This window comes from Phyllostomus discolor, chromosome 12 (genome assembly GCF_004126475.2).
Source record: "Phyllostomus discolor isolate MPI-MPIP mPhyDis1 chromosome 12, mPhyDis1.pri.v3, whole genome shotgun sequence".
NCBI classification, from domain to species: domain Eukaryota; kingdom Metazoa; phylum Chordata; class Mammalia; order Chiroptera; family Phyllostomidae; genus Phyllostomus; species Phyllostomus discolor.
Genome location: NC_040914.2, coordinates 29,608,745 through 29,635,409, shown reverse-complemented (window position 1 = coordinate 29,635,409; position 26,665 = coordinate 29,608,745). Strand labels below are relative to the sequence as shown.

Sequence of the window (26,665 nt, the reverse complement as noted above, 5' to 3'; positions counted from 1 at the left end):
TTTCCAACCAGTCTACCCTTCCTCTGTGCAGTTCTTGCTGAAGTTTTCAAAGTTAATTCAGACGGTGTCTTCCTCCGCACAACCCCCATGTCTTCCAGTGTCCTAAAAACACAGGGACAGCCCTTCACCTGCTAGTCCACGAGCCACTCCTCACACTCTCGGACCCTGTAGACGCAAGGAGCCGGGTTCCCATAACCTCCTGTGTCAGAAGGCCCTGCTCGCGTTCACACCGCGGACCCTCAGCGGGACACCCTCTCCCACTGCCAGGAGCGCCTCGCGGTCCCAAACACCATGGCCTGGGCAGCAGGACGTGATGGGCGCCCCGCACCGGGGCTGCAGGGCTCGGTGGGGGAGGGGCGAGGGCTGCAGAGACCAGCACTGAGCGCACCTGGGCACCACAGCGGGGCTGCCGCCAGCGGACCTGGACCTTGTAGGCTCGGCGGGAAGAAGAGGCGGGGGTGGTCCGTGCCCTAGCCCTAGCGGGGGTCACCAGGGGCTTCGCCGTGGAACTTCTCACTTGCGTCTGTGCAGTGCAGACAACTGCCCGCGCCCCCCGCCCCACGCCCCGCCTTCCCGGTTCATATTTTCACCAGACTCAGTGGCCACGCGCCTAGTAGCCCGTGAGTCAAGAGGGAGTCCCAACCACCCGCCACAGGAGAAGCCTTGTGTGCAAGGGAAGCATCTTTCCTCAGTGTTCAATGGCTCAGAGTGGCAGTCATCTACTACAGGCATTTTGGCCAGTCTGGTTTAGTTGCTGCCATCTCCAGTTCTTATTCCAAAACCATGTAGCACTGCCTCAAGGCCCTTCTCTCCTTTTTGGCATGCGTGGTCTTGCTGCACATGGATGCCTGCCTTTTACTTTAAACCCCAACCTTGCTCCTCCTCTGTATCCCCACTTCTCACACCTCCCTCAATGGCCTACACCTGCTAGCACTCCGGTATTTTCTGTCTTTCTTGGCCGCCATTGTTAGTCCAGGCAGGTATAGCCCCGTGGCTGGAGCAAACCCAACTGTTTCCAAGCTCTCTCACAGGTGCTGTAACCAAAGGAACAGCCTCCCACCTACATAAGGGGTAGAAGTCATGCCCATCTCCCTGGCCCAGGCATTCTAGTCACTATCACCATCAAGCTAGCCTACTGTTACTGATATGCAAAGTAACTCTCAATGGCTCCGTTCCAAGCCTCCCATCCCATAGCCAGGTTTATGGGGGATATCCTACATTCCCCGACACCCCAAGTTCTGGACCCCATTCCACACCTATTACATTCCTTGGAGACAATATGGGTTTGGTTACAGACCAACTGCAATAGAGCAAATATCACAATAACAGTAGTCATGGGAATTTCTTGGTTTCCCAGGCAATGTGCCAGAACCTCAGAACGGATTCTGTTCAGTAGAAAAATGGCCCCTCTGTTCCGTCCTCTAGTTATAGCCCAGAGCTCAGGAGCCCAGGTCAAATTAATCAACACAGGGAGGACCCTGAAGGTCCCACCCCATCTGGACAAGCAGTACTTTTTCCCAGCACCCTTCACCTGACACAGCACAGGGACTCGAGTGTCTGATACCTGGAAGTGCTCCAACACACACCCGAGCACTGGGAGGAGCCTGGAAACTGGCATTTGTCTCTTGCACTGGGAGGAAGAAACTTGTCCTTCTAGGGGTGATTTGGGGTGGGGGCTAAGTGACCACCAGTTTTGCTCAAATGCCCTTAGAGGACGAACACATTATTTTAGCCACTCTCAGAGTTTCAGACCCATGTGGTCAGCCACTCCAGCATCTTTCAGACACACCTGCAACCCTGAACCTGGAAGTGAGCAAATGTCATCTGACTGTTCCTCATGTGCTGTCATCACAACCCTTCACTGGGCCAGGTCTGGATGGGAAGGAGCAGACTCCAGGCTGGTCAGACCTGGTGGCAGGCCAGGGTCTCATCCGCACAATGTCTAAAGCCCCAGAGGCCTATAGCAAGGGCTGAGGAGTCCAGGCCATATCCTGCCCAGGAGCTCATTTCTTGTCTGAGTTGCTCTGGGCTGGGTCCCTGCATGGCCCCCTTCACTGGCCTCCCTGGCAGGCATCGTACAGGGTGCACAATCACATGTGGGGTCTGGATGCTGGAAAGCTCTGCCTCAAAGTTCTGAGCCTCAGAGCTGCTCCCACCGTCCCTGACCCTTGTGCCACCAGCAGTTGACCACAGGGGATCCCACTTGGAGGGCCCTGCTGGAGGCTCGCAGAATCAGGCGGTGCTTGAATGGGGACTCTGGCCCCATGGCCTGCACTAAGCCTGTGCTGGGAGGAGCCACAACTCAGCCTCTGGGACCAACACTGGTGATAACTATCCTGACCGGGAGCAATGGATGTGTTGCATGACACTGCAGAGTAGCTATCTGAAGTTTGTTAGCATGAACTTTCTGGGTGAATTTTATTGCATACGTGAAATTCACACAAGGTTCCCCAGTCAAGAAAAAACAATGCCAGAATGCCACCGTCTCTGTCAATATGGAATCTCAGTGACTTTGCATGTGAAACAACATAACACAAAAGCCTGCTGCAAAGAGTGTTCAAAGGAAGCCCTGGCTGGTGTCGCTCAGTGGATTGAGCGCGGGCTGCGAACCAAAGCGTTGCAGGTTCGATTCCCAGTCAGGGTACATGCCTGGGTTGCAGGCCATGACCCCCAGCAACCGTACATGGATGTTTCTCTCTCTCTCTCTTTCTCCCTCCCTTCCCTCTAAAAATAAATAAATAAAGAAACAAACGAATAAATAAATACATATAAAAAACTTTAAAAAAAGAGTGTTCAAAGGTGTTTAAATAAGTCATGGGGTGTTCTGGAGGAAACCTATATCCAGAGGCGCTACCTGGAATATTTGTCTCCTTAGCCTAGCTGGCAAAGTGCAGCCCTGAGACGTGGATTTTACTGACAAGGAATGCTAAGAGGGTGAGCTTGAAGACACCCATACAGAGGTGTTCATCAGACAATGACTTGGGTTCACAATCTGGGCTGTCCACAATGACAAAACAGCAGCTAGAGAGTCAAAGCAGAGTTCACAAAGATCGGGATGGTGCATTTGCCATAGTTTCACTAAAAGACCTGTGGGAAAGACTATGGTTGCCAATGTGAAGAACCCATTGCATTTTCCTATGCAGGACAAGAACCATGGGGTCCCTGGTGCAGACTATAAGGACCAAACACAAAACCTCAATAACAAAAACAATGTGTTTTGACTGTATTTTTTCCATGAACATGTATGCCCCTTGAAACAAATTGTTGTGATGAGGTGAGAATACATACATTTCTGCAAATTGTGAGGAATGCAGTCTACAAAGGTTGGTCCCATATTAATGCTTTGGCTCTTCCTCGGGCTACTTACATTCATAGTAATAAAGGTACTTGTTATTAAGAGATGCAATAATTAAGCACCAGGGATACAATGTACAAAATGATGATTGTCCAGAAAAGTTTGCTGCCATCAACATGATACCAGCAGGAGTCTCCAGCCTGGGCTACAGTCAAAAGAGAAATTTAATCAGGTAAACCATTTACACACTGGAAAGAGGAAGCCTCCAGAGGAGAATGAAACTGTGCTTCATTGCAACATGGGGGAGGCTCACTTACAAAATTCCTTCCCTTGTTCAAGTTTGGTCCGTGTTTATACAAATGAGGAATTGAAATCATACAATCCTCATTGGTCCAATTTTGTAGCATGGTCCTGATTGGTCCACAGTGTGCATTCTGATTGGCTGTTATGAAGCTGTTCTGACTGACCAATTACTAGGTGCAAATGAGGACACATCAGTACAGATCTTATTGCATAGGGCAGGTCTGGGCCATGGCTATGCCCTCAGGGTTGAATCTTGAATTAAGACTCTCACTCAGCTATGATGGTCTATGGAAAGCAGCCTTGTATGTAGAAAACACTTAGGGAACTTATATTATTGGCCTTCAGGCTTTGGAAGGAAGTATTTTGGAATTTTACTTTTTAGTGGAGAGGAGGAGCAGCACAGACTGAACTGACTCAGAGGCATTTCCTACTTCTCTGCTCAGGAAGGAATTCTTAAAAAAAGACCAATATTTAAAGTATCATAGGGCCTCCTATTTTTGCACAAGCTTCACACTTTCTCATGACTGTATAAACCCATGTAACTAAGGATATAATATTCTTGTGGTAACTTTTTATTTATTTACTTATTTTCAGAGAGAGAAGTAGGGAAGGATAGGAAGAGGGAAAGAAACACCCATGTGAGAGAGAAACATCAATCAGTTGCCTCTTGTAAGCACCCATCCAGGAACATGCAACCCGGAATGTGCCCTGACTGGGAATTGAACCTGTGACCTTTTGCTTTGTGGGACAACCTCCAACCAACTGAGCCATATCACTTAGGCATTCAGGTGAGTTAGTTAATTTTTTTTCATCCTCACCCAATGACATTTTTTTCATTGCTTTTGGAGAGAGAGGAAAGGAAGAAAAGTAACATCAATGCATGAGAGGAGCATTGATTGATTGCCTCCCAGACATGCCTGAATCATATGTGCTCAGACCAGAGATTCAAGTGGCAACCTTTCATTCATCGAATGATACTCCTACCAAGTGAGCCACATGGACCAGGACTGAGATGACTTCTAAAATAGTCCTTAAGTATACTCCTAACTTAAGGTGCTAAAGGTTTTCATTACTGGCCAATTGATCACAAGAGATAAAATCCCTTCTGCAATGCCACCCACCACTCACTTCAAGAAAGTTTCATTCTAAGAAAGTAACCAAGAAGACAAATCTATATCTATTGATCACCACCTTAATTTTTTTTAAATTTACATTCTGGATTGCTAAAGTAAAGCATACTTTACCTACAGTATTATGTTAGTTGTGGGTGTACAACAGAGTGACTTAACATTTATATAGCTTATACAATGATTGCAAAAGTCTGGTGACCATCTCTCACTGGACAAAGTTAAAAATATTGATTGTACTTCATATGACTGATTTAATTTTTAACTCAGATCATTGTTCATACTTTGGGAAGGTGATATGCAAATCAATGAACCCTATAACTAATGTTAAATCTGGTGAAAAGTAGGGCAATATGAATGACAAGGATCCCTCACAGATCATTTCCTTCAAAATAAATAAGATATAGTTATAGCATATGTCTTTATTTTAACAAGAGGAATAGGAAGATTTCAAAATGTTAGAATTAAGCAAAGTATGAAGACTTACACTTTGGTACTAAAAACACTATTGAGTTTTTGATAGGCATAACTACATAGGCATAATGAAAATATATTACATTTGAATGAGTAGATGAAATTATAGATAATGAATCAAACATAAGTCTTTTACAGTACTGAAGACCATGTTTAATTTTCTAGACAGAAATAATCAGACGTAGAAAAATACAGCTGTTATTTTAGGATATGAAAGTCTTGAACTTTTTGATTTAGGTGAACGTAGATGAGAAAAACAATTTAAATTATTTAGATACTTAAAATGACCCATGAGAAACTGATCATGTGTTTCCTTTGAGAGTTAATTCATATGAAACACTTTTCATTTTAGCTAAATAATAGTTATAGTATTACTAGAAAAACAGGATTAGTTTATTTAGAGTTTATATATAATTTGAAATTAAAAGCACATCTTTTTTACCCGCTAGATTGTTTACCTCCTCTGTCCATAATGTTCTCAAAGGAAAGTTCAGACTTCTCAGACTGTCCTCAGCAGTTACCCAGAACATCCATCACCTTCAGTTCTGCTGTGCTCCCATCTATCCACACTCCCAACATTCAGGATTCATCTCACTCCCATGAGGTTGTACATGTCTTTCTCACATGGGTCTTCACAGGTAATTTTTCCTTGTCACAAAAAGATGAACTCAACAATGTTTGAAAATATATTTAAACAAAAGAAAAGAAAAGTAAAACAGTTTCCAGGACTCTCTAAGACGCCCAAAGTGATAGACTTCCCGGGGGCCTTAAATTCAGGAATAATGGAGGAATATTCCCTCCATTATTGCATTTTCAGTGTCCAGGCCTTCCCTACTGAAGAATATAACAATTAGAATAAGGATTTTTTGTTTCATTATACAAGTGATGTTCACTTTTAGCTCCCTGTTAGCACTGATGCAGGCAGGCACATGACTGCCCTTGTTTGCAACAGCATCACACATTCCTTACATTTCAGATGTCCCCAAACATTAACAAATGTTGGGATGAATATTTAATGACACTGAGAAGAGACTGATGGAACCAGGACCAGATTAAGAAATGCATTTCCTATTCCAGCAGGGCAAGCAGAACTGAGAGATCCGGGTGTCACTGATGATGAGCACAAAGGGGAAGAATGATGGAAAAGATGATACCGCAATCTCAGAGATGTTCAGCATCCACTGGCCTTGATTTGTTGGTAGAGCTATATAAACTGACAAAATTAAATAGGCTGAATACACTGTAACAAAACTGCTCACCAGGATCAGGATGGTGCATGTGGCTTTAGCCTCAAAGGAAGGTCTGGGGGAGAGTCTGCTGCTGCAAATGCATTGGACTCGCTGCTTGTGTCTGTGCAGGACAAGAACCAGTGAGCTACAGGCCCAGATTACGAAGCCCAAACTCATAAAGTGAGGGCAAAAATAAATCACTGTAGTGAATGAGCCTACAAAACCCTCATTTCTATGCCAAGAACAGTGCACATCATTATTTTCCACACTGAAGTTCTTCCCGTTCAAGGGACCATTTATTGCCAGGGGAACAAATGAATTCATCAAAATTTGCAGGAACCAGCAAAGGGAACAGAGGAAGGCAATGAACTTTAGGGATCTAATCTTGAGCTCCATCCACCTCCAAATACTGGGGTTCAGCTTAATGGCCTGGAAGCCAAAGTAGAGACAGATGGTTCTTAAGGAAACTCCTATGCCCATGCTGTAAAAATAGAAGACACATTTACACCCATTATCATCCAGGAAATACCTCCATCCAGAAGCTGCCATTGCCTGAGGGATGCCTTTAGAGAAAAGACTCACACAATTGGCTGAGACCAGCTGCAAGAGAATGAGGTCTGTGGGTCTAAAATTATGTTGGGTGAGGGAAGTGAAGGTATAAAGACAAAAGAGGAAGATATTTCCCAGGAGGCCAATTCCTGTCTGAGTGAGCAACACAATCCTCTTGTCCAAGCCAGCGGACAGCATGGCATCAGAAACTGCAGGGTATGGATTTTAACTAAAGTCAGAGAAATGAAGAGTGAAAGGAAGATGAACGTGTCACCATTACCATGTCCTTCACTTTTTAAGGCTTATGCTCTTCCATATATTCTCACTTGAACTGGACCATTAGAATATTGGCTCATGTGTGCAAAGGCAGTTCAATAAAGACCTGGATGTTAAACAGTCTTGGTATGAATGTCCAGGGTGAATGCAGGAGGCTCAACTGCACAACCGGGTTCCCTGGAGAGGCAGAGAGGAGGGAGGGAGACTCTGTATACAGATACCATCCTTCCCCAAGATATAGTCTCATATTAAAAAGGCAAGATACAGAAAATGTGTGAAAAGAGTATTTTTTAAGAATATAAATACAAAAGTTTGGGGGTAGAAATGATCCAGAGAAAGGGCTGGCAATGTAGGCTAGGACTCATGAAGTAGTCAGAGTTCTATTTTTGACATATAGAAATATAAATATATCACACAATTGTTGAAAAACAATAAAATCAGATGTTAGAATGCATAAAATTCAAAGTGAAATGAAAAAATTATGCTGATTGTCTATCAGCATGATATTCTCTGTGTACTTGTAAGAAAAAGGTCAAGTTACTAGAAATCAGAGGCAAAGATAAAGGCAGAAACAGTAGAAAAAAAATGGTAAACTGCAAATTATCCTAATATCACTAAATTGAAACATGTGAATTACTCTATTAATTGGTACCTTGGAGTAGTGAACACATAGTACAATATACAGATAATGTGTTATAGAATTGTACCCCTGAAACTTATATATTTTATTAACCAATGTCATCCATATAAATTCAGTAAAAAATATAACTGGTAAATAAGATGTTTTGTGTAAGACAAAAGGTTATATATGCATGAAATATAATTTTAAACAAAACCTATAATCCTGTAAATTTGAAAAGAAATAATGCATGTAGTACATAAATTTAAAACACATATATATTCCCTATTTACTTTCCTGAAAGAGTCTACTAGGTGGTCCTTGGTAATGACCATCTACAGTAATTAACTGTAATCAGTAATTAACTGATACATAAATGCCATTTCTCACTAAAAGAAAGCAAAACTTGGAGAGAGGTAACACTGTTGGGTGTGGGGCAGAAAACATCCAAGGCCTCCCTAAAAGGCCTCGTCAAGTATAATAGTGAGCCACAGATTTCCTTAATGAAGCTTTTTATTTTTGTCCCTAATGTGGGAGATGGAATGAGCATTCCTTTTCTCTAAATAAATGTTCCTGTCCTCATAAGGAAAGAAACATTAGAACATATTCTTACAGACTCCATTTAGTCCAACATACTCTCCCCACAAACAAAACAAAAGAAAAGCAAATTCACATACAGTACCTGTCAGTCAGACACCAGTATTGCCTCAGCAGCTAGAACCCATCTTGTCTGACTTGCTGCTTGTCACTTGCCTGGAACATGAATCCTGACAGTGAAATCCTGTGGGTCCCTGAGTGCGATCAGGGACAGAGAAGAGATGACTTCAGAGAGAGCTGTAACAGGGAGGAGAGGTATCAGACAGTCTCAACACAGGTGAATGAGCCTGGCAATATGACATCACTTTCCTAAACTAAATCTGTCCCAAATATGCATGTATGTGTGTGTGTCTGTGTATGTGTTATAGTTTTGTGTTCCAATCCCAAGACACAGAACAATTTTTCACATGTTATCACTGAATTTTCTAAAGAAGTCCATCTCAGAATCGGATACTTATCTGAACAGAGTTGCTACTTATCTGGCTGGCATTTGCAGCTGGAGCAGTGCATGCCTGGGAGGCACCTGTGCAGCTGTGGAAAGTGGCATCTCAACCTGTTATAAAGGTTGTGGCTTTCATGATCTCATCTCCTTGTTGGAAAGTGATTATTATTTCATATGGGATTATAGTGACAGTGTCTGCAAGGGGAGCAGAGAGTGTCTCTGAAAAACATTTGCTAATTGTGGAAAGTACAGAAAGCTATTAAAGTGAAGCAGGAAAATACCCATGTGAAGTGGCAGAAAAGACCAGGGGAGACCACCCACTGGAAACCAATAATAATCCCAGTGGAAGTTCAGTAGAGGACACTGAGATCGAGTGAGTCAGAGATGTCAACACCAGCTCTGCTGGATTTTTAATCGCCTTGTCACCTTGGTGGTTTCTCTTCAAAATATGGTTCTTTTTTAATTCCTGAGACTCTGAGAGAAGTCAGACTAAAGGGAAGACAGTAACTGAGTAGTTAGGAGTAGCCAAAGTGGCTCAGATAGACACAAGTATTAAGGTTTCACATTTATTCAGTGTTTCAAGGAACATTAATTTTATAGTTTATGTGGGTCACACACTTCTCTGGGTAGAGAAGATGTATCTGCACATAAAATGTTAAGATAATTTTGCCCTCATGGAATTTTTATTCTAGTTCAGGGAAACAGATTATAAGTGATGCTTCCAAGATATTAAGTCATGCAGTATGTCATTAGAAGCTGGTGGGCTCTATGGAAAAGACAGAACAGGACACAGGGGTACTGAAACATGGAGGAGGCATTGGGTGCACACTCAATAGGATGTTCCTGGAAGGACTCACACTGAAGACACCATGTTAGAAAACACTCTAATGAGATGAAGAAAACCAAGATGATTTCTCCCTTTCCAAACCATATACATGCATATTCTCCCTATCATTGACTAACTGTCCCTATGGACTAACACTGAAAGTCAATATACAGAGTGGTAGTTGTCCTTTCATCCCTGAACTGAGGTGAAATATTTTAATCATAAATCTTATGTGTAGTGCTTGCAATAGGATATTTTACTGTTGTTTTTGGTACCTACAGAAGTTTAAGGAAGAGTCCTTCTAATTATAGTTTGTTTTCAAAATGTCAGGAAGGTCCTGGCTAGTGTGACTCAGTGGTTGGAGCATGGTTCCATAACCGAAGGGTTGTGAGTTCGATTTCAGGTCAGGGCGCATACCTGGGTTGTGGGCTTATCCCCTTCTGGGCATAGGTGCTATGACAATTCATCCCCCCACCCCCATCCTGTGCCACCCCCACAGTCCCCGAGCAGTCCCAGCTTGGATTTCAGGTCTGGGTGTGTACAAAGACATCAAATAGATGCTTGTCTCACATGGATGTTTCTCTCTACCTTTCTCTCTCTCTCTAAGAAAGCAATGAAAAAAAAATGTCCTTGGGAGAGGACAAAAGAAAAAGTTTAAACTGTCAGGAAGGGCTGAAATTACATTACATACTTTAATTCATTTGAGTTGATTGTGAGATATATCTAGTTTCCCACTAGGCAAGCAAATGACATGATTTTTGTATTGTAAAAATTTTGATACAATTTCAAACTTAAAGAATTGCTGCAAGGATTTAAAAAGTTACACGTATAAACACTTTTATAAATTTAATAAATGGTTCCCTTTTGTCCCATTTAGTTTATCCTTTCTCCCTTTCTTTACAAAAACACATCACACTCATGTATTTGTATGTTTATATACACATATACATATACTATAACTGCTGAATGATCGGTGTGTAATTTGGAAAGTTTCTCCTCTTTACCACTGAATACTTCAGTGCATAATTCCTGAAAGCACAGAAACTTTCTTGTTTTCTAAAGTTTTTAGTTATTTATTTTTTAGAGAGAGGGGAAGGGAGGGAGAACAAGAGGGAGAGAATCATCAATATATGGTTGACTCTCAAGTGGCCCCCACTGGGCACCTGGCCCACAACCGAGGCATGTGCCCTGACTGGGAATCAAATCAGTGACCCTTTAGTTCTCAGCCCACACTGAATCCACTGAGCTACACCAGCCAGGCCAGAACTTTCTTGTATACAATCAGAGAACTATAATAAAGTCAGGAATTTCAACATGGGCATAATTTAATGGAAGCAATGGAGAACACATGGCCATCATTTGTCAAGACAGTGCCCTTCTTGAGGATTTTAATTTGTGCAGGGCCAAAACCAAATTCACGTGTTGCATTTCGTTTTCATGTCGCTTTAGATTCCTCTAATATTTTTAAATAAAAGTTCTTTAGCTTTCAACTGAGTTTTGAAGATTACAGGCTCATTGGTTTTAAAATTTTGCCTGTCTCTCAAATGCTTTCAAATGATTAGAAAAAGCTTTGCAATATCTAACTGGGAAACAGCAGAGTGACAATATGTCGTTGTCAAGATATCGTATCACAAGGCACATGATGTGGCATGCTTTTCAATAGTGATTATGTTAATTTTTATCATTTTAACTTGGTCAGGCTTCTCAACTTTAAACATACCAGTTTTCCATTACATTTAGTAAACAATTAGTAGGATAAATTGGAGCCTGTGTAAATATCCTGACCCATATCAATCTTTCAGCCCTCGCTTTAAAAACCACTGATGATTTCCTAACTATTATTACCAACCAGTCTAGCCTTCCTCTGTGCAGTTCTTGCTGAAGTTTTCAAAGTTAATGCAGACCGTGTCTTCCTCCGCACAACCCCCATGTCTTCCAGTGTCCTAAAAACACAGGGACAGCCCTTCACCTGCTAGTCCACGAGCCACTCCTCACACTCTCGGACCCTGTAGACGCAAGGAGCCGGGTTCCCATAACCTCCTGTGTCAGAAGGCCCTGCTCGCGTTCACACCGCGGACCCTCAGCGGGACACCCTCTCCCACTGCCAGGAGCGCCTCGCGGTCCCAAACGCCATGGCCTGGGCAGCAGGACGTGATGGGCGCCCCGCACCGGGGCTTCAGGGCTGGGTGGGGAGAGGGGCGAGGGCTGCAGAGACCAGCACTCAGTGCACCTGGGCACCACAGCGGGGCGGCCCCCAGGGGACCTGGACCTCGTAGGCTCGGCGGGAAGGAGAGGCGGGGGTGGTCCGTGCCCTAGCCCTAGCGGGGGTCACCAGGGGCTTCGCCGTGGAACTTCTCACTTGGGTCTGTGCAGTGCAGACAACTGCCGGCGCCCCTCCCCCCACGCCCCGCCTTCCCGGTTCATATTTTCACCAGACTCAGTGGCCACGCGCCTAGTAGCCCGTGAGTCAAGAGGGAGTCCCAACCACCCGCCACAGGAGAAGCCTTGTGTGCAAGGGAAGCATCTTTCCTCAGTGTTCAAAGGCTCAGAGTGGCAGTCATCTACTACAGGCATTTTGGCCAGTCTGGTTTAGTTGCTGCCATCTCCAGTTCTTATTCCAAAACCATGTGGCACTGCCTCAAGGCCCTTCTCTCCTTTTTGGCATGCGTGGTCTTGCTGCACATGGATGCCTGCCTTTTACTTTAAACCCCAACCTTGCTCCTCCTCTGTATCCCCACTTCTCACACCTCCCTCAATGGCCTACACCTGCTAGCACTCCGGTATTTTCTGTCTTTCTTGGCCGCCATTGTTAGTCCAGGCAGGTATAGCCCCGTGGCTGGAGCAAACCCAACTGTTTCCAAGCTCTCTCACAGGTGCTGTATAACCAAAGGAACAGCCTCCCACCTACATAAGGGGTAGAAGTCATGCCCATCTCCCTGGCCCAGGCATTCTATTCACCATCACCATCAAGCTAGCCTACTGTTACTGATATGCAAAGTAACTCTCAATGGCCCCGTTCCAAGTCTCCCATCCCATAGCCAGGTTTATGGGGGATATCCTACATTCCCTGACACCCCAAGTTCTGGACCCCATTCCACTCCTATTACATTCCTTGGAGACAATATGGGTTTGGTTACAGGCCAACTGCAATAGAGCAAATATCACAATAACAGTAGTCATGGGAATTTCTTGGTTTCCCAGGCAATGTGCCAGAACCTCAGAACGGATTCTGTTCAGTAGAAAAATGGCCCCTCTGTTCCGTCCTCTAGTTATAGCCCAGAGCTCAGGAGCCCAGGTCAAATTAATCAACACAGGGAGGACCCTGAAGGTCCCACCCCATCTGGACAAGCAGTACTTTTTTCCAGCACCCTTCACCTGACACAGCACAGGGACTCGAGTGTCTGATACCTGGAAGTGCTCCAACACACACCCGAGCACTGGGAGGAGCCTGGAAACTGGCATTTGTCTCTTGCACTGGGAGGAAGAAACTTGTCCTTCTAGGGGTGATTTGGGGTGGGGGCTAAGTGACCACCAGTTTTGCTCAAATGCCCTTAGAGGACGAACACATTATTTTAGCCACTCTCAGAGTTTCAGACCCATGTGGTCAGCCACTCCAGCATCTTTCAGACACACCTGCAACCCTGAACCTGGAAGTGAGCAAATGTCATCTGACTGTTCCTCATGTGCTGTCATCACAACCCTTCACTGGGCCAGGTCTGGATGGGAAGGAGCAGACTCCAGGCTGGTCAGACCTGGTGGCAGGCCAGGGTCTCATCCGCACAATGTCTAAAGCCCCAGAGGCCTATAGCAAGGGCTGAGGAGTCCAGGCCATATCCTGCCCAGGAGCTCATTTCTTGTCTGAGTTGCTCTGGGCTGGGTCCCTGCATGGCCCCCTTCACTGGCCTCCCTGGCAGGCATCGTACAGGGTGCACAATCACATGTGGGGTCTGGATGCTGGAAAGCTCTGCCTCAAAGTTCTGAGCCTCAGAGCTGCTCCCACCGTCCCTGACCCTTGTGCCACCAGCAGTTGACCACAGGGGATCCCACTTGGAGGGCCCTGCTGGAGGCTCGCAGAATCAGGCAGTTCTTGAATGGGGACTCTGGCCCCATGGACTGCACTAAGCCTGTGCTGGGAGGAGCCACAACTCAGCCTCTGGGACCAACACTGGTGATAGCTATCCTGACCGGGAGCAATGGATGTGTTGCATGACACTGCAGAGTAGCTATCTGAAGTTTGTTAGCATGAACTTTCTGGGTGAATTTTATTGCATACCTGAAATTCACACAAGGTTCCCCAGTCAAGAAAAAACAATGCCAGAATGCCACCGTCTCTGTCAATATGGAATCTCAGTGACTTTGCACGTGAAACAACATAACACAAAAGCCTGCTGCAAAGAGTGTTCAAAGGAAGCCCTGGCTGGTGTCGCTCAGTGGATTGAGCGCGGGCTGCGAACCAAAGTGTCTCAGGTTCGATTCCCAGTCAGGGTACATGCCTGGGTTGCAGGCCATGACCCCCAGCAACTGCACATGGATGTTTCTCTCTCTCTCTCTTTCTCCCTCCCTTCCCTCTAAAAATAAATAAAGAAAGAAACAAACGAATAAATAAATACATATAAAAAACTTTAAAAAAAGAGTGTTCAAAGGTGTTTAAATAAGTCATGGGGTGTTCTGCAGGAAACCTATATCCAGAGGCACTACCTGGAATATTTGTCTCCCTAGCCTAGCTGGCAAAGTGCAGCCCTGAGACGTGGATTTTACTGACAAGGAATGCTAAGAGGGTGAGCTTGAAGACACCCATACAGAGGTGTTCATCAGACAATGACTTGGGTTCACAATCTGGGCTGTCCACAATGACAAAACAGCAGCTAGAGAGTCAAAGCAGAGTTCACAAAGATCGGGATGGTGCATTTGCCATAGTTTCACTAAAAGACCTGTGGGAAACACTATGGTTGCCAATGTCAAGAACCCATTGCATTTTCCTATGCAGGACAAGAACCATGGGGTCACTGGTGCAGACTATAAGGACCAAACACAAAACCTCAATAACAAAAACAATGTGTTTGACTGTATTTTTTCCATGAACATGTATGCCCCTTGAAACAAATTGTTGTGATGAGGTGAGAATACATACATTTCTGCAAATTGTGAGGAATGCAGTCTACAAAGGTTGGTCCCATATTAATGCTTTGGCTCTTCCTCGGGCTACTTACATTCATAGTAATAAAGGTACTTGTTATTAAGAGATGCAATAATTAAGCACCAGGGATACAATGTACAAAATGATGATTGTCCAGAAAAGTTTGCTGCCATCAACATGATACCAGCAGGAGTCTCCAGCCTGGGCTACAGTCAAAAGAGAAATTTAATCAGGTAAACCATTTACACACTGGGAAGAGGAAGCCTCCAGAGGAGAATGAAACTGTGCTTCATTGCAACATGGGGGAGGCTCACTTACAAAATTCCTTCCCTTGTTCAAGTTTGGTCCGTGTTTATACAAATGAGGAATTGAAATCATACAATCCTCATTGGTCCAATTTTGTAGCATGGTCCTGATTGGTCCACAGTGTGCATTCTGATTGGCTGTTATGAAGCTGTTCTGACTGACCAATTACTAGGTGCAAATGAGGACACATCAGTACAGATCTTATTGCATAGGGCAGGTCTGGGCCATGGCTATGCCCTCAGGGTTGAATCTTGAATTAAGACTCTCACTCAGCTATGATGGTCTATGGAAAGCAGCCTTGTATGTAGAAAACACTTAGGGAACTTATATTATTGGCCTTCAGGCTTTGGAAGGAAGTATTTTGGAATTTTACTTTTTAGTGGAGAGGAGGAGCAGCACAGACTGAACTGACTCAGAGGCATTTCCTACTTCTCTGCTCAGGAAGGAATTCTTAAAAAAAGACCAATATTTAAAGTATCATAGGGCCTCCTATTTTTGCACAAGCTTCACACTTTCTCATGACTGTATAAACCCATGTAAATAAGGATATAATATTCCTGTGGTAAACTTTTATTTATTTACTTATTTTCAGAGAGAGAAGTAGGGAAGGATAGGAAGAGGGAAAGAAACACCCATGTGAGACAGAAACGTCAATCAGTTGCCTCTTGTAAGCACCCATCCAGGAACATGCAACCCGGAATGTGCCCTGACTGGGAATTGAACCTGTGACCTTTTGCTTTGTGGGACAACCTCCAACCAACTGAGCCATATCACTTAGGCATTCAGGTGAGTTAGTTAATTTTTTTTCATCCTCACCCAATGACATTTTTTTCATTGCTTTTGGAGAGAGAGGAAAGGAAGAAAAGTAACATCAATGCATGAGAGGAGCATTGATTGATTGCCTCCCAGACATGCCTGAATCATATGTGCTCAGACCAGAGATTCAAGTGGCAACCTTTCATTCATCGAATGATACTCCTACCAAGTGAGCCACATGGACCAGGACTGAGATGACTTCTAAAATAGTCCTTAAGTATACTCCTAACTTAAGGTGCTAAAGGTTTTCATTACTGGCCAATTGATCACAAGAGATAAAATCCCTTCTGCAATGCCACCCACCACTCACTTCAAGAAAGTTTCATTCTAAGAAAGTAACCAAGAAGACAAATCTATATCTATTGATCACCACCTTAATTTTTTTTAAATTTACATTCTGGATTGCTAAAGTAAAGCATACTTTACCTACAGTATTATGTTAGTTGTGGGTGTACAACAGAGTGACTTAACATTTATATAGCTTATACAATGATTGCAAAAGTCTGGTGACCATCTCTCACTGGACAAAGTTAAAAATATTGATTGTACTTCATATGACTGATTTAATTTTTAACTCAGATCATTGTTCATACTTTGGGAAGGTGATATGCAAATCAATGAACCCTATAACTAATGTTAAATCTGGTGAAAAGTAGGGCAATATGAATGACAAGGATCCCTCACAGATCATTTCCTTCAAAATAAATAAGATATAGTTATAGCATATGTCTTTATTTTAACAAGAGGAATAGGAAGATTTCAAAATGTTAGAATTAAGCAAAGTATGAAGACTTACACTTTGGTACTAAAAACACTATTGAGTTTTTGATAGGCATAACTACATAGGCATAATGAAAATATATTACATTTGAATGAGTAGATGAAATTATAGATAATGAATCAAACATAAGTCTTTTACAGTACTGAAGACCATGTTTAATTTTCTAGACAGAAATAATCAGACGTAGAAAAATACAGCTGTTATTTTAGGATATGAAAGTCTTGAACTTTTTGATTTAGGTGAACGTAGATGAGAAAAACAATTTAAATTATTTAGATACTTAAAATGACCCATGAGAAACTGATCATGTGTTTCCTTTGAGAGTTAATTCATATGAAACACTTTTCATTTTAGCTAAATAATAGTTATAGTATTACTAGAAAAACAGGATTAGTTTATTTAGAGTTTATATATAATTTGAAATTAAAAGCACATCTTTTTTACCCGCTAGATTGTTTACCTCCTCTGTCCATAATGTTCTCAAAGGAAAGTTCAGACTTCTCAGACTGTCCTCAGCAGTTACCCAGAACATCCATCACCTTCAGTTCTGCTGTGCTCCCATCTATCCACACTCCCAACATTCAGGATTCATCTCACTCCCATGAGGATGTACATGTCTTTCTCACATGGGTCTTCACAGGTAATTTTTCCCTGTCATAAAAAGATGAACTCAACAATGTTTGAAAATATATTTAAACAAAAGAAAAGAAAAGAAAAACAATTTCCAGGACTCTCTAAGACGCCCAAAGTGATAGACTTCCCGGGGGCCTTAAATTCAGGAATAATGGAGGAATATTCCCTCCATTATTGCATTTTCAGTGTCCAGGCCTTCCCTACTGAAGAATATAACAATTAGAATAAGGATTTTTTGTTTCATTATACAAGTGATGTTCACTTTTAGCTCCCTGTTAGCACTGATGCAGGCAGGCACATGACTGCCCTTGTTTGCAACAGCATCACACATTCCTTACATTTCAGATGTCCCCAAACATTAACAAATGTTGGGATGAATATTTAATGACACTGAGAAGAGACTGATGGAACCAGGACCAGATTAAGAAATGCATTTCCTATTCCAGCAGGGCAAGCAGAACTGAGAGATCCGGGTGTCACTGATGATGAGCACAAAGGGGAAGAATGATGGAAAAGATGATACTGCAATCTCACAGATGTTCAGCATCCACTGGCCTTGATTTGTTGGTAGAGCTGTATGAACTGACAAAATTAAATAGGCTGAATACAGTGTAACAAAACTGCTCATCAGGATCAGGATGGTGCATGTGGCTTTAGCCTCAAAGGAAGGTCTGGGGGAGAGTCTGCTGCTGCAAATGCATTGGACTCGCTGCTTGTGTCTGTGCAGGACAAGAACCAGTGAGCTACAGGCCCAGATTACGAAGCCCAAACTCATAAAGTGAGGGCAAAAATAAATCACTGTAGTGAATGAGCCTACAAAACCCTCATTTCTATGCCAAGAACAGTGCACATCATTATTTTCCACACTGAAGTTCTTCCCGTTCAAGGGACCATTTATTGCCAGGGGAACAAATGAATTCATCAAAATTTGCAGGAACCAGCAAAGGGAACAGAGGAAGGCAATGAACTTTAGGGATCTAATCTTGAGCTCCATCCACCTCCAAATACTGGGGTTCAGCTTAATGGCCTGGAAGCCAAAGTAGAGACAGATGGTTCTTAAGGAAACTCCTATGCCCATGCTGTAAAAATAGTGGACACATCTACACCCATTATCATCCAGGAAATACCTCCATCCAGAAGCTGCCATTGCCTGAGGGATGCCTTTAGAGAAAAGACTCACACAATTGGCTGAGACCAGCTGCAAGAGAATGAGGTCTGTGGGTCTAAAATTACGTTGGGTGAGGGAAGTGAAGGTATAAAGACAAAAGAGGAAGATATTTCCCAGGAGGCCAATTCCTGTCTGAGTGAGGAACACAATCCTTTTGTCCAAGCCGGCGGACAGCATGGCATCAGAAACTGCAGGGTATGGATTTTAACTAAAGTCAGAGAAATGAAGAGTGAAAGGAAGATGAACGTGTCACCATTACCATGTCCTTCACTTTTTAAGGCTTATGCTCTTCCATATATTCTCACTTGAACTGGACCATTAGAATATTGGCTCATGTGTGCAAAGGCAGTTCAATAAAGACCTGGATGTTAAACAGTCTTGGTATGAATGTCCAGGGTGAATGCAGGAGGCTCAACTGCACAACCGGGTTCCCTGGAGAGGCAGAGAGGAGGGAGGGAGACTCTGTATACAGATACCATCCTTCCCCAAGATATAGTCTCACATTAAAAAGGCAAGATTCAGAAAATGTGTAAAAAGAGTATTTTTTAAGAATATAAATACAAAAGCTTGGGGGTAGAAATGATCCAGAGAAAGGGCTGGCAATGTAGGCTAGGACTCATGAAGTAGTCAGAGTTCTATTTTTGACATATAGAAATATAAATATATCACACAATTGTTGAAAAACAATAAAATCAGATGTTAGAATGCATAAAATTCAAAGTGAAATGAAAAAATTATGCTGATTGTCTATCAGCATGATATTCTCTGTGTACTTGTAAGAAAAAGGTCAAGTTACTAGAAATCAGAGGCAAAGATAAAGGCAGAAACAGTAGAAAAAAAATGGTAAACTGCAAATTATCCTAATATCACTAAATTGAAACATGTGAATTACTCTATTAATTGGTACCTTGGAGTAGTGAACACATAGTACAATATACAGATAATGTGTTATAGAATTGTACCCCTGAAACTTATATATTTTATTAACCAATGTCATCCATATAAATTCAGTAGAAAATATAACTGGTAAATAAGATGTTTTGTGTAAGACAAAAGGTTATATATGCATGAAATATAATTTTAAACAAAACCTATAATCCTGTAAATTTGAAAAGAAATAATGCATGTAGTACATAAATTTAAAACACATATATATTCCCTATTTACTTTCCTGAAAGAGTCTACTAGGTGGTCCTTGGTAATGACCATCTACAGTAATTAACTGTAATCAGTAATTAACTGATACATAAATGCCATTTCTCAGTAAAAGAAAGCAAAACTTGGAGAGAGGTAACACTGTTGGGTGTGGGGCAGAAAACATCCAAGACCTCCCTAAAAGGCCTCGTCAAGTATAATAGTGAGCCACAGATTTCCTTAATGAAGCTTTTTATTTTTGTCCCTAATGTGGGAGATGGAATGAGCATTCCTTTTCTCTAAATAAATGTTCCTGTCTTCATAAGGAAAGAAACATTAGAACATATTCTTACAGACTCCATTTAGTCCAACATACTCTCCCCACAAACAAAACAAAAGAAAAGCAAATTCACATACAGTACCTGTCAGTCAGACACCAGTATTGCCTCAGCAGCTAGAACCCATCTTGTCTGACTTGCTGCTTGTCACTTGCCTGGAACATGAATCCTGACAGTGAAATCCTGTGGGTCCCTGAGTGCGATCAGGGACAGAGAAGAGATGACTTCAGAGAGAGCTGTAACAGGGAGGAGAGGTATCAGACAGTCTCAACACAGGTGAATGAGCCTGGCAATATGACATCACTTTCCTAAACTAAATCTGTCCCAAATATGCATGTATGTGTGTGTGTCTGTGTATGTGTTATAGTTTTATGTTCCAATCCCAAGACACAGATCCATTTTTCATATGTTATCACTGAATTTTCTAAAGAAGTCCATCTCCGAATCGGATACTTATCTGAACAGAGTTGCTACTTATCTGGCTGGCATTTGCAGCTGGGGCAGTGCATGCCTGGGAGGCACCTGTGCAGCTGTGGAAAGTGGCATCTCAACCTGTTATAAAGGTTGTGGCTTTCATGATCTCATCTCCTTGTTGGAAAGTGATTATCATTTCATATGGGATTATAGTGACAGTGTCTGCAAGGGGAGCAGAGAGTGTCTCTGAAAAACATTTGCTAATTGTGGAAAGTACAGAAAGCTATTAAAGTGAAGTGGGAAAATACCCATGTGAAGTGGCAGAAAAGACCAGGGGAGACCACCCATTGGAAACCAATAATAATCCCAGTGGAAGTTCAGTAGAGGACACTGAGATTTAGTGAGTCAGAGATGTCAACACCAACTCTGCTGGATTTTTAATTGCCTTGTCACCTTGGTGGTTTCTCTTCAAAATATGGTTCTTTTTTCATTCCTAAGACCCTGTGGGAAATCAGCCTGAAGGGAGGACAAGAACTCAGGAGTTAGGAGTAGCCAGAGCACCTCAGATAGACACAAGTATTATAGTGACACACTTATTCAGTGTTTCAAGGAAGATTAATTTTATAGCTTATGTGGGTCACACACTTCTCTTGGTATAGAAGATGTATCTGCACATAAAACATTAAGATAATTTTGCCCTCATGGAATTTTCATTCTTGTTCAGGGAAACAGCCCATAAGTGGTGCTCCTAAGATATTAAGGTATACAGTATGTCATTAGAAGCTGGTGGGCTCTATGGAAAAGACAGAACAGGACACAGGTGTAGTGAAACATGGGAGCAGGCATTGGGTGCACACTCAATAGGATGTTCCTGGTAGGACTCACACTGAAGATGCCATGAGAGATAATGCTGTAATGAGATGAAGAAAACCAAATTATTTCTCCCTTCCCAAATGATATACATGAATATTTTTCCTGTTAGCTAGTAAACAGTCCTTAGGAAGTAACATTGGAGGTCAATACATAGAGCAATTGTTCTCCTTTCATCCCTGAACTGAGGTGAAATATTTTAATAATAGATTATATGTGTGGTGCTTGTAGTAGGATTTTTTTTACTGTTGTTTTCGGTACCTATAGAAGTTTAAGGAAGAGTTCTCCTGATTCTAGTTTGTTTTAAAAAATGTCAGGAATGTCCTGGCTAGTGTCACTCAGTGGTTGGAGCATTGTTCCATAACCAAAGGGTTGTGAGTTCGATTTCTGGTCAGGGCACATACTTAGGTTTATTCCCTTTCTGGAGAAGACACCAGTGACAACTTCTTACCCACCCCCCACCCCCTGCCCCATCACTCTACTATCCCATCATGCCCCCAGTGCAGTCCCAGCATGGATTTCGGGTCTGGGTGTGTACAAAGACATCAAATAGATGCTTGTCTCACATGGATGTTACTCTCTGCACTTCCTCTCTCTCTCTAAAAAAGGATTGAGAAAATAAAGTCCTCAGGTGATGACAAAAAGAAAAAATTAAAAATGTCAGGGAGGGTTGAAATTACATTAAATAATTTAATTCACTTGAGTTGATTTCATGATATATATAGTTTCTTACTTGGCAATCAAACACATGACAATTTTTATATTTTAAAAAGTTTGATACAATTTCAAAGTTCAAGAAAAGCGGCAAGGATTTAAAAAATTACACTTGTATGAAGTAGTATCCCATTGTGGTTTTAATTTGCATGTCTCTGATGACTAGTGATGCTGAGCATCCTTTCATATGCCTCTGGGCCTTCTGTATGTCCTCTTTAGAAAAGTGTCTGTCCAGGTCTTTTGCCCATTTCTTAATTGAGTTGTTTGTCCTCCTGGAGTGGAGTCGTGTGAGTTCTTTATATATTTTGATATCAAACCCTTGTCTGAGGTATCATTTGCAAGTATATTTTCCCATGTGGTTGGTTCCCTTTTCATTTTGCTGATGTTTTCTTTAGCCGTGTGGAAGCTTTTTATTTTGATGAAGTCCCATTTGTTTACTCTTTCCTTTATGTCCCTTGGAAAACAAGACGGAATTTCCTCAGAAAACTGAAAATGGAACTGCCTTTTGACCCGGCAAATCCACCGCTAGGATTATATCCTAAGAACCCTGAAACACCACTTGAAAAGAACCTATGCACTGCAATGTTCATAGGAGCACAATTTACAATATCCAAGTGTTGGAAGACACCTACATGCCCATCTGTAAGTGAATGGATCAAAAAACTATGGTACATTTACACAATGGAATACTACCCAGGAGAAAGAAAGAAGGAGCTCCTACCGTTTCTGACAGCATGGATGAATCTGGAAAGCATTATGCTAAGTGAAGCAAGCCAGGTGGTGAAAGACAAATACCATGTGACCCCACCTATAAGCAGAACCTGATTAATAAAACAAACAAGTAAGCAAAATATAAACAGAGACTTTCAAATAAAAAGCAGACTGATAGTAATAAGAGAGGAGGAGGGGAGGGATAATGGGAAAAATAGGGGAAGGGTCATTAAGGAACATGTATAAATGACACATGGACAAACCAAAGGGGGTAGGATCAACAGTGGAAGGCAGGGATTGGTGGGATGGTGAGGAGTGGTGATGGGAAAATGGAGACAAGTGTACTTGAAAAACAATTAAAAAAGAGAAAAGAGAAAACAACAACAGTGGAAATATAAAAAAATAACATGTTACTAACAATGAATGGGCTAACAATGAGATCAACAAAAAAATCGAAAGATACATTGACACAAATGAAAATGAGAACACAATGAACCAAAAATCTGTGGGACACTGGGAACGCAGTCCTAAGATGGAAATTCATAGCATTATAGGCCTAGCTCAAGAAACATGAACGAGTTCAAATAATTGATCTAAAAAAGCAAGTTACACTTGTAAACATTTTTCACAGGTTGAACAATTGTTTATTTTTTGCTCCATTTACTTTATCCTTTCTCCCTTTCTTTCGAAAACACATCACACACATGCATTTGTATGTTTATAAACACACATACATATATAATATCTTCCAAATAACTGGTGTATATTTTGGAAATTTTCTCCTCTTTATCACTGAATACTTTAGTGCATAATTCTGGAAAGCACGGGAACTTTCTTATGTATAGAATAGGGGAACTATAAGAAAAGCAGGAATTTCAACATGAGCACAATATAATTGAAGCAACAGATAATACATTGCCATCATTTGTCCTGACAGTGCCCTTCTTGAGTATTTCAATTTGTGCAGGGCCAAATCCAAATTCATGTGTTGCATTTAGTTTTCATGTCACTTTAGATTCCTTTAACATTCCTTTAATAAAAGTTCTTTACCTTTCAACTGAGTTCTCTGAACTTGTCAACTTTTGAAGATTACAGGCTCACTAGTTTTAAAATGTTCCCTGTCTCTCAAATGCTTTCAGATGATTACAAAAAGCTTTGGGATATATGACTGGGAAACATCAGAGTGGCAATATGCCATCAAGATGTATCAGAAGGCACATGGCATTCCATGTTTTTCAATACTAATTATGTTACTTTATAACACTTTAATTTTGTCAGGCCTCTCAACTTTAAACATACTAGTTTTTCATTATATTCAGTAAATAATTATAGAATATATTTGAAACAATATAAATATCCTGACCATATCCATCTTTCAGTCCTTGTTTTTTTTTTTTAAAGATTTTATTTATTTATTTTTAGAAAGGGAAGGGAGGGAGATAGAGAGAGAGAGACAGAGAAACTTCAATGTGCAGTTGCTGGGGGTTATGGCCTGCAACCCAGGCATGTACCCTGGCTGGGAATCGAACCTGGGACACTTGGGTTCCCAGCCTGAGCTCCATCCACTGAGCTACGCCAGCCAGGGCTGAGTGTCAGTCCTTGTTTTAAAAGCCACTGATGATTTGCTAACTTTCTGAGTCTCTAGTTACTAGTTGATATTTCCAGTCCCCCTATTATCAATTAATTCATTTATGCACATGGTTTCATGGGTTCTGAAATGTTTTAATGAGTTATAATATGAGATTTTCCTTTTTGAAAAGTTTTAATGGGAAGAAGGAAACATTGTTTTGTTCCACTTATTGATGCTTGCATTGGTTGATTCCAGTAGGGGCGCTGGCAGGGGATCAAACCCACAACCTTAGCATATCCAGATGATACTCTAACCAACTGAGCTATTTGGTCAGGGTGATGAGATTTTTGTTATTTATTCTGATGTTCCCAAACTGGTTTCTCTGTCCTTTGTTCACGTCCTCATTCTTCTTCTGGCATGTCTTTCTGTACAGCAAGATAACTCCAACCCTTTAACGCCCTTGCCTGATCAGGAGTCAAAACTTCTTTCTTTCCTTTTCTTCTTTTATTAGCCTTTATTTGTAATTTAATGGCTGCCCAGGTCCTGGTCCCTTATTTCTGCTGTTCAAGGGCCCACAGCTCTGGGGTCATGGTTTTCTGCTCTAAGGCACAGATGTGTGGGGCATCTGTATTCACTAGCCCAGGTCTCTGAAGCAGCAATCTTCCCTCGAACTTGGCCCACACCACCAGGAATATGGACACACCATGGCTAGGAGTCGTGACCTCCACTTCCATGGAATCTGCTGCAGGTCCCACTGCAGCTTCTCCCAGCAGCCCAGGGTGCTGAGTTACTTGGCAGAAGCCCCAGTGCAGAACCCCAGCTGGACGAGGCCACATTACTTCCATCCTTAGCAGTTCCACTCAGAATCAGCCTTTTCTCCCATAAATTCTATGTGCTTTTGTTTGGTGGAGAACAGTCCTGAGAAACTAAGTTCCAAGTATTAGGTGGGTGAGCTATGGCTTCTAGACTCTCAGGATGCAATAAAATGAGGTTCACAAGTGCTAACTTTCCAATGGCACAAACAAAACCATTAGCCAGAGTTCAAGAAATACATATTTTTTGATAATGCAATGTTAATATGAAGGAAAATGCCCACACTTGAATTGCACAATTGGAAGAGTTTGGGAGATGCTAGTACCCATGTGATCCATTCCCCAAAATAGGCATCAAAAATTCTACAATGATGGGCGGGGGGATGGGGTAGAGTGAGCAATGGGGAAAAAGGCAGGACAACTAGAACTAAACAACAATACATTTTTAATCTTTTTAAAAAGATTTATTTATTTATTTTTAGAGAGGGAAAGGAGGGGAGAGAGAGAGAGAGAGAGAGAGAGAGAGAGAGAGAGAGAGAGAGAGAGATATTAATGTGTGGTTGCTAGGGGTTATGGCCTGCAACCCAGGCATGTACCCTGGCTGGGAATCGAACCTGTGACACTTTGGTTCGCAGCCCGAGCTCAATCCACTGAGCTATGCCAGCCAGGAACAATCCATTTTTAAAAGGAAAAAAGTAGAAGTACAAAATATTCTATGATGACAGAAAATTCCCACTTGCTTGTCTTCAGTAAATTTTTCTACTAGATAGGCAACCATTTTTCTGGTATTTTCATAACACACTTTAGGTTTTACTTCTTCTATGAACTCATGTGAGAACAATCATCAGAACCACCTTTGGACCTGGCTTTTGTAATTCCTGTGAGAGTCACCAAAGATGATGTATGAGAGCATCAGCAATTCGTCCCTGTCAAAAGCTGTTTATCTGTCATCATATTGATGGCCACTTGGGTTAATTCCAGTTCTGGTCACTAAAATTATGTACATCATGTCATTTTCTATAAACCTCATATGGACACTGATCTTCATTTCCCTTGGGTAAATCCATTCAAGCAGAATTGCTAGGTCATATATTTGTTTTATTAAAAGGTGACAACCAGCTCTGACTGGTGTGACTCAGTTGAAGTGTGTCAGTAACTGAAAGGTTGTGGGTTTGATCTCCAGTCTGGGTAAGTGCCTCCCTGGTCGGTCTCCTATGGGAGGCAATCAAGCAAGGCTTCTCTCTTGCACTGAAGCTTTTCTCTCTCTCCCTAAAAAGCAATGAAAAAAGTGTCCTCAGTAGAGAATTTTTAAAAAGGGACAACCAAAGTATATGTGCTTCACATGATCACTACTGCAGCAGAATGGTCTGTGTCTTTGGTTTTTTTCCTGACTTATATCCATGATGTTTCAAAATCATCTCTGTGGGTGAAAGCCAGTTTACCCACATTAACCCCCTATGACACTACTCCTTCCTAGTAACAATGAGCAAACACATCTACTTTCCAGATATTTACAATGAAAGG

General features: G+C 42.0%; 3 protein-coding genes across 6 annotated transcripts in view; all 3 read right to left on the bottom strand.

The window, feature by feature from the left end:
• LOC114511481 (zinc finger protein 345-like) overlaps window positions 1–26,665 on the bottom strand; it is a 447,937-nt gene that overhangs the window by 170,756 nt on the left and 250,516 nt on the right. The gene's annotated exons all lie outside the window — the stretch shown is intronic.
• On the bottom strand, window positions 5,382–7,628 carry LOC114511669 (vomeronasal type-1 receptor 1-like). The gene has a single exon (XM_028530442.2). The coding sequence runs from the start codon at window positions 7,173–7,175 to the stop codon at window positions 6,252–6,254; it is 924 nt and encodes a 307-aa protein (XP_028386243.1). The 5' UTR covers window positions 7,176–7,628; the 3' UTR covers window positions 5,382–6,251.
• On the bottom strand, window positions 16,962–20,519 carry LOC114510571 (vomeronasal type-1 receptor 1-like). Its single transcript, XM_036013490.1, has 2 exons — window positions 20,135–20,519; window positions 16,962–18,489 (listed from the first exon to the last, which is right to left on the bottom strand). The coding sequence occupies exon 2, from the start codon at window positions 18,486–18,488 to the stop codon at window positions 17,832–17,834; it is 657 nt and encodes a 218-aa protein (XP_035869383.1). The 5' UTR covers window position 18,489; window positions 20,135–20,519; the 3' UTR covers window positions 16,962–17,831.

Coding starts and splice junctions, on each gene's coding strand:
- LOC114511669 (XM_028530442.2), bottom strand. CDS start 7,175: ATGCTGTCCGCTGGCTTGGACAAGAGGATTGTGTTGCTCACTCAGACA.
- LOC114510571 (XM_036013490.1), bottom strand. CDS start 18,488: ATGGGCATAGGAGTTTCCTTAAGAACCATCTGTCTCTACTTTGGCTTC.